This window comes from Xiphophorus hellerii, chromosome 1 (assembly GCF_003331165.1).
Source record: "Xiphophorus hellerii strain 12219 chromosome 1, Xiphophorus_hellerii-4.1, whole genome shotgun sequence".
Taxonomy (NCBI): domain Eukaryota; kingdom Metazoa; phylum Chordata; class Actinopteri; order Cyprinodontiformes; family Poeciliidae; genus Xiphophorus; species Xiphophorus hellerii.
In genome coordinates, this window is record NC_045672.1 from 18,215,836 (window position 1) to 18,222,858 (window position 7,023).

The 7,023-nt window shown below is 36.6% G+C and overlaps 1 protein-coding gene across 1 annotated transcript; it reads left to right on the forward strand.

The window, feature by feature from the left end:
* The first annotated feature begins 462 nt into the window (after positions 1-462).
* On the forward strand, positions 463-6,502 carry capza1b (capping actin protein of muscle Z-line subunit alpha 1b). The gene is made up of 10 exons (XM_032575568.1): positions 463-587; positions 1,906-1,969; positions 2,828-2,879; positions 3,060-3,123; positions 3,268-3,474; positions 3,547-3,626; positions 3,749-3,827; positions 4,671-4,742; positions 4,853-4,915; positions 5,008-6,502. The coding sequence occupies exons 1-10, from the start codon at positions 549-551 to the stop codon at positions 5,146-5,148; spliced, it is 861 nt and encodes a 286-aa protein (XP_032431459.1). The 5' UTR covers positions 463-548; the 3' UTR covers positions 5,149-6,502.
* Positions 6,503-7,023: the final 521 nt, after the last annotated feature.

The window sequence follows — 7,023 nt, forward strand, 5'->3', positions numbered from 1 at the left end:
AACAGTCTATTCATTTGTTCGGAAATCCCCTTTTTTCAAGCAAACATTGAGTTCTAAGACTAATTTGCCACTTAAAATACGGCGGACGCACTCACGCATCCTTTAAACAGGTCTAGTCTTGTATATCTACTCTCCAGCGCAAATGTAGCAGAAACCTTGCATAAAACAAGTTCAAGGATCCAGTTCCCAAAACAATACTATTTTTTAAATTTCTTTGTATTATTTATGTTTACGACATACTATGATTTTAGATTGTAGTATAAAAATAAATCTACAAGTAACATGGCATATCGAACTTCTTTTATTTTGTCGAACAGGAAAGAAGACAAGAATGAACATAGCTATCTCTTGATGTCGATCTAGTTTTCATTTACAGTTTAAAATGTTGCTCCACCCTGCTTATAAAGTTATAGACAAAGATGCATACGCATTTGTTTAAACGAAATCTAAATATTGGAAAGCCCTTTTCTGCAGGTAATCGATGATAGCCGCTGCAGTGAATCTGTCAGTCAGCTGGGGTAGGTGGGGTTACATTACAGGAAGCCAAGATGGCTGACTTTGAGGAGCCGCTGTCAGATGAAGAGAAGGTTTGAATGCTAATTCTTTGTTTTCTGTTTATTTATCTCATTTGTATTGTCGAATAAGATATTAGGTTTTGATGCATTAAATATCGCGGGCTGGAAATTTTATGTTAAGAGTCTGAAAACTTATTGAAATTGTAAACTTGTGTTAAAGCTATCATTAGCTAACTAGCCCATGCTAGAGCAGCTTGGCTAGCCGCGGTATCAAGTGTTATTGAGGGTGGTTAACCTGCCCGACGCCCTGTTCTGACTTTTACTGAAGCAGTAACTCGTACTTCCTCTTACTGTATTGCGGTTTCCACAATATATATATGTTTTTTCAAAATGGGTTAAGTAAGTTCCTCCTCATAAAAAACAGTCGGCTAACATTAGCTAACGTTACTTTTGCTGTGGATTTCTGGGTCAAACAGATTCAGTTGCAGCTCAAATACTTCACGAGGCTTGACATCACTATAGTTACTTTGAGCTTAGGGTGAGCTGCAACAGTGGGACTTCACTTTACATTAACGTAGGGACTGGCAAAGTTCGTAGAAGAGGTAATACAAGTCTGAACTGCCATTCTGCCACGTAACGTAAATCGACATATATGGTCCGAAAACAAACAAAGGGGATTTTAACACATCTAAGAAGCGAGCTAGGCGACATTCCTCTGATAATATCAGCAAACTACTCCATAGGTCTGTTGACTTTGCGCTGTTAAACAGAGGTAAAGGTGATGCTACTGTTTTTACATAGGTATAAATAACTTAAACAAACGTTTACTTTGGAATTGTTTTTTTTGTTTTTTTTAATTATCATAAGTCGTTTGTCTAACAGATGTCTGAAATGAAGAGAAATTATCCTCAAACGCACAGATTTTTATGCTCTTCAGTTATAGTTACTGTGCAATTGAATACCCTTTTGATTCAATATGTTTATTACATTTTTGACCTTTTAGCCATTTTAGTCAGGCAAAAACTTATGTTCATTACTGTATATCATATTCTCACTGTTAAACTGTTGTCCTTTAAATAATAATACATTTAGCTTGTACTATTCTTCAAATTAAAAATTGTTGTGGCACACTTTTATCAATGCTTTCATGAGTTCTACAGTGGAAAGAGTTTATTCCTCACAGTAGAAAAATCTCAATAATAATGTGTTTGGAGTTTAAATACTGCTGTAGTTTATTATTATTATTCCAGGATAAATTTTGTGCAGTTTTTTTCACAATATGTCACGGAATCTATGAGGTTGTTTACATTAGTTATTTATTATATTTTTAACCATGGTTATTGATTTTCAAATATATGATAATTGTATGAATTAATTTATTTGATTTCAGGTCCGCATAGCGGCCAACTTTGTGACTCATGCTCCACCTGGAGAGTTCAATGAGGTCTTCAATGGTAAGAAGTTGGCAAGTCCTGAATGTTTTAAGGAAAAAAAAATCTGGCAATAATCTGACTCTAGTAAAATGGACTATTTATCAATGTGCCTCAAATTACACCATACAGATATGGAGGGCCGTTTTATTCACAAATAACTAAATGGATGCTGTTATTTACCAATAATTACTAAATTAATAAACACTTTATCAAAAAAATAAAAGTCCCCGTGAAACAAAAACAACATGATAATGAAAAAAATAATGGGGATCTTATTTTGTAAGTCATTTTATTTATTTATTTTGAGATTTATTCGTTTAAACCTTCATGCAGATGAAGTTGGCAGTCTCTCAGCTCGCTTCACTCTGACCAGAGCCGCCACACAGTGAAATCCCCAGCACTTCATTTAAATATAAGCAATGAAATAAAAGTCCAACATAAAGTGTCACAAAATAAAACACTGTTATGAAATGAATAAAAAAATGATTAATAAATCTTTAAATAAATAAATGAAAAGTAGAAAGGAAGAAGTTTCTTTTTAAAATACTTTTGTTTCATCTTATTGAGACACTTATTTAACAGAATATTTATAAATAATTCATAAGTAATAGTGTTTAATTTTGAACAAAAAGGCTTTCCATACACAAGTGCATTTGTCTTTAACAGCGCTGTAGTAACCCAATACTGATGAGTCAGAAAATGCCTCGATGTGAATGCCGATCTGCAGATTCAGATTGAAGGACTTCTCTTGCTAAAAGCTTTTACAGTAAAATGATGGTGTAATAATCATTTCAGAACTTAGTAATAAGTTTTTATTGTACATTTTTAAAATGGTTTGCCCTCTAGAAAGCACTTAATGGTTTCTCTTTGTCTCTCTAGATGTTCGGCTTCTTCTCAATAATGACAACCTCCTCAGAGAGGGGGCGTCACAGTAAGTAACATTTGACCTTCATCAGAAATGCAAATAGTCATTCAATCAATTTGAAAGTTGTGAACATCATGGTTTGTATATTAATTCAAATGTGTTGTCTTCCAGTCTGCGCAAAGCCTATTCTTTAATTATTTAGACTTTTTTTAATGTCAGCTTTGTTTTTGTTCACTTTTTTTCCAGGTCATTTGCCCAGTACAACATGGATCAGTTTACTCCTGCCAAAATCGAGGGATATGAAGAACCGGTACGCTTTGTTCAGATAACTAAATGATAGAAAAGGTTTATACCTTTTCTATCATTTAGTTAGATAAGGTGTACACCTTATCTAACTAAGGTTAGATAAGGACAGTTCTACAGTATTCTTGTCGATTTACTCTTTTTTTCTTAGGTCCTGATCACAGAGCATGGTGACTTGGGTCAGAGACGTTTCTTGGATCCCCGTAACCGTTTATCGTTTCGCTTCGATCACTTGAGGAAAGAGGTCAGCGACGTTCAGCCATACGACGGAGAGGGCGCTCTGAGAAGCTGGAGAGATGCTTGCGATACTGCTCTTAGTGCCTACGTCAAAGAGCACTACCTTACAGGAGTCTGCACGGTACGTTGCACTAGAGCCTTGGGCTGCATAAAATTGAACCTGACCTCTATTTATAATATCTGTATATTGCAGGTGTATGAGAAAACAGTTGATGGTCAGCAGACGATTATAGCCTGCATCGAGGGACATCAGTTTCAACCCAAAAACTTCTGGTATAGTTTTCTTTCTTAAAATAAATATTTAATATCACATCCAAATGTTTTAATAAAGTAACTTTACCATGTAGCTTTGTGTTGTCTGCAAACTAATGCCTCCTCTGCTTTCTCCCACAAAGGAATGGTCGCTGCAGGTCAGAGTGGAAGCTGACTCTGGGTCAGTCCACAGCTCATGTGGTTGGAGTTTTGAAAATCCAGGTCAGTGAGGGAATCTAATTTCAGATCAGGACTACATAAATCATTTAAAGTAGACTTGCAACATTTTTATTCCTTTCCATTTAATGTTTAATAATCATAGACATTTGCTTTTCTGCTTCATTCAGGACGTTACCAATATTTTTAAGGATATTGAGCTAAATTTCACTCCAATCATGGAAACAATAAATTGAATCTCCTGTCCACTTTTTTGTGGTATAGCAAAACTCTCAGAAAAACTACATTGGATGCCCCTAACTAAAAATCTTTGGTAATTCCATATAATGTGCAAGAGATGGAATAATTCATCCCCCAGATCGAACTAAGATCCACTGGTCCTCAGCCCAGTTCCGCAGGACCCACTATCCTGCAAGTTTTTGATTCAACTTGAAAGACTGTGGATCCCGGGGTCAGCGTGGCATGAGGGAATAAGTACTGCAGCACATAGCTACTGATTGTGCAACGCTGACACCTGTGTAGTCTTGTTAATTCTGTCTGTGGTTCAATCATTGTATATCCATCAGGTTTTTCCTGTAGTTATCCTTAAAAAAACCTGAGAGTGAAGCAGTTCAGTGATAGAGTAGCTATCACCAATCCTTATCACCAGGCCATTCCTTATGACCTGGGAAGTACTTCAGTCCTGGTGTTTTGACCGAAAAGTTTCATAAAAGTTGTGTAAACCACAAAAGGTTTATTTTTCTTTCATTAGTGAAATGTCTTATTGATAATGTTGTTGATGTGTTTCAAAGATATGAGACCTCTAACAGGAGTTTTGTTATGGAGGTTATGGACTAGTATTTAAACATCCTAGACACCTGCCTAATAAAGCATTATGTCTTTGTTCAGGTGCATTATTATGAAGATGGGAACGTCCAGCTGGTCAGCCATAAGGAGGTTGAAAACTCAGTACCTGTGACTGTAAGTGACAGTTCTGTATGATTTCATTTATAATCAGCAAACAGTTTAAGATGACTTACTCAGCTGCAGTATTAGAATACATCAGGATGATTTTATGTTTTATCTTGCAGAGTGAAAGCCAAACTGCGAAGGAATTTATTGACATAATTAGGACAGCAGAAAACGAATACCAGGTACGTATCCGATATTTTTAAATACCTGACCCTACATTGCGATCGTTCATAAAAAACATTTTAATATTGGTACCTTGTTTTGTTGCCCTAAGACTGCAATCATTGAAAACTACCAGACCATGTCTGACACGACATTCAAGGCCCTGCGTCGCCAGCTGCCTGTCACACGCACCAAGATCGACTGGAATAAGATCTTAAGCTACAAAATTGGCAAGGAAATGCAGAATGTCTAGAAGAGGGTCAGGTAATGACCCTCTGGATGATGCACACTCCTGTGGGCCCACAACCCATCTATATATGCGCAAGGACTAACCAAAGCATAACTATATTAATGCGGGGGAAGTAAGTAAAATAAAAATGTAACTCAATGTTTGCAGACAGTTGGGCACAAATATGTCTGCTGTAAGGAAGGTGTAGGTATTACAAAAATAACAATAAAGATCATGGTTTGGAGAACGGTGTTACTTTTTTGTTTTATCTGCGTTCGGACTGTGCAGGGCTGTGCTCAGGACCGCTTCGTAAAAAAAAAAACTGTTCTCTGTTTAAGGAATCGCAGAACTCCATAGCTTCAGGTTACAAAATTCTGATATTCGTCTTTGTGAAACTAATCCTGAGCTGCGTTCAGAGTTACTGCTCTCTGCACACATGGCACAAAGCAGCTGCTGATGAAATTCAAGCACACAATCTCATATCAGGGTTTGACTTTCCTAGAACATAAATTTTCTGAAAGGTTGTTTTCCTTGTCATTTGTTTACCTTGCATGATTGGACTGAAAATCAACTTCACTAGTGGAATTGTTATATGGTCAGAAAAGGAAATTGTTAGGTCGCATTTCAACAGAAACGTTGGAACAGAAAGACGGTTATAGTATTGCTTCTCTGTAATACATAATCCAAATGAAATTCATAGCATTTAAATGCAGCACAAAGCCTGTCACAGCCCTGTTGTACAAGTGCCCCGACAGCTGTATGTTTTTCTGTCAGGTTTGAGGGAATGTTCACTTGTTTTCTCTGTTGGGCTCCACTAATGCATTATCTCTCCGTTCATGCAAGTTGTGACGACAGAAATGAGATAAAGCCACCTTTGCTCTGCTGCATCCACTAAACATCCTCTGTTCTCTCTTTTTGCTATCAACTTTGCTGTAAATCGTTTTCCTTTTTTTAACGAAGGAAAGCGTCGTCATATTAACCAAAATTTATTTGCCAAAATCTCTTTCCTATGGTAAAGAACTCCATCTTCCTGCTCGTGTGTGTAAAATTTCTATTTTAATATGCTGTCTTTTTGTTGGAGTCTTAGTACATTGCACTCATTGTTCTGACTGTGTATAAGTCGATGCCAAGTGAATGCAAAGCAGTCGCTATATGGCAAGATGATATACTGTAAATGTAGCATGACTCCTATCAGGCAACATCATTCTCTGTTCTACATGTCTTATGAGTTGGCTGACACCCGATCAGTTACTTGTTACCTATGCTATGTGCTGTGTTCAAACGTCAATATACAGTATAATACAACTGTGTGCCGATCAGTTACAAAGTTAAAGACTGTACTGCCCCATCCTGTTCAAATAAACTGACTTACAATCCATTTATTTACATCTTTCCTTGATAAATGTATACCGTTATAAACACAATTGGTAATAAAGTATGTCTTTCCACTAGATAATTAAAAAAAAAAAATACAGTTTTTAAAAAGCACATTGAATATAAACAGCTAATCCTTATTTCTGTGTTTTTGGGTTGTTGGTGTCACAGCAGAAACAAGAGCTAAGCCTCTGTAGATGCTGGTTATTGAGCAATATGACTGAGTTAAAACTGGTTCAGCCTTGTGTCTGAGACAGAGTTTCGTGACCATGACGGATGATACCAAGAACGGAAAGGCTGAAGCAAACAGTGAGAGTGATTGTCAACGGTCATCATTTTTCCATCTGATTGGTTTTGGTTCATTTATACCACTGGTGAAATGAGCTGAAATCTGAAAAAGAACATAATACACAACTCTGAAAGAAAACAAACAAACTAGAGGTTAGTTCTAAGAGTACATTTGCTAGTATGACACCAGCTTTCTTCTCACTGTGCAAACACCTGTAAAAACTTTACATGCTGAAG

Bases quoted from the DNA above. Each gene is read 5' to 3' on its own strand.
- capza1b (XM_032575568.1), top strand. From the start codon at position 549: ATGGCTGACTTTGAGGAGCCGCTGTCAGATGAAGAGAAG. The intron at 2,880-3,059 runs GTAAGTAACATT...CTTTTTTTCCAG, and splicing joins CTCAGAGAGGGGGCGTCACA to GTCATTTGCCCAGTACAACA. The intron at 3,124-3,267 runs GTACGCTTTGTT...TTTTTTTCTTAG, and splicing joins TCGAGGGATATGAAGAACCG to GTCCTGATCACAGAGCATGG.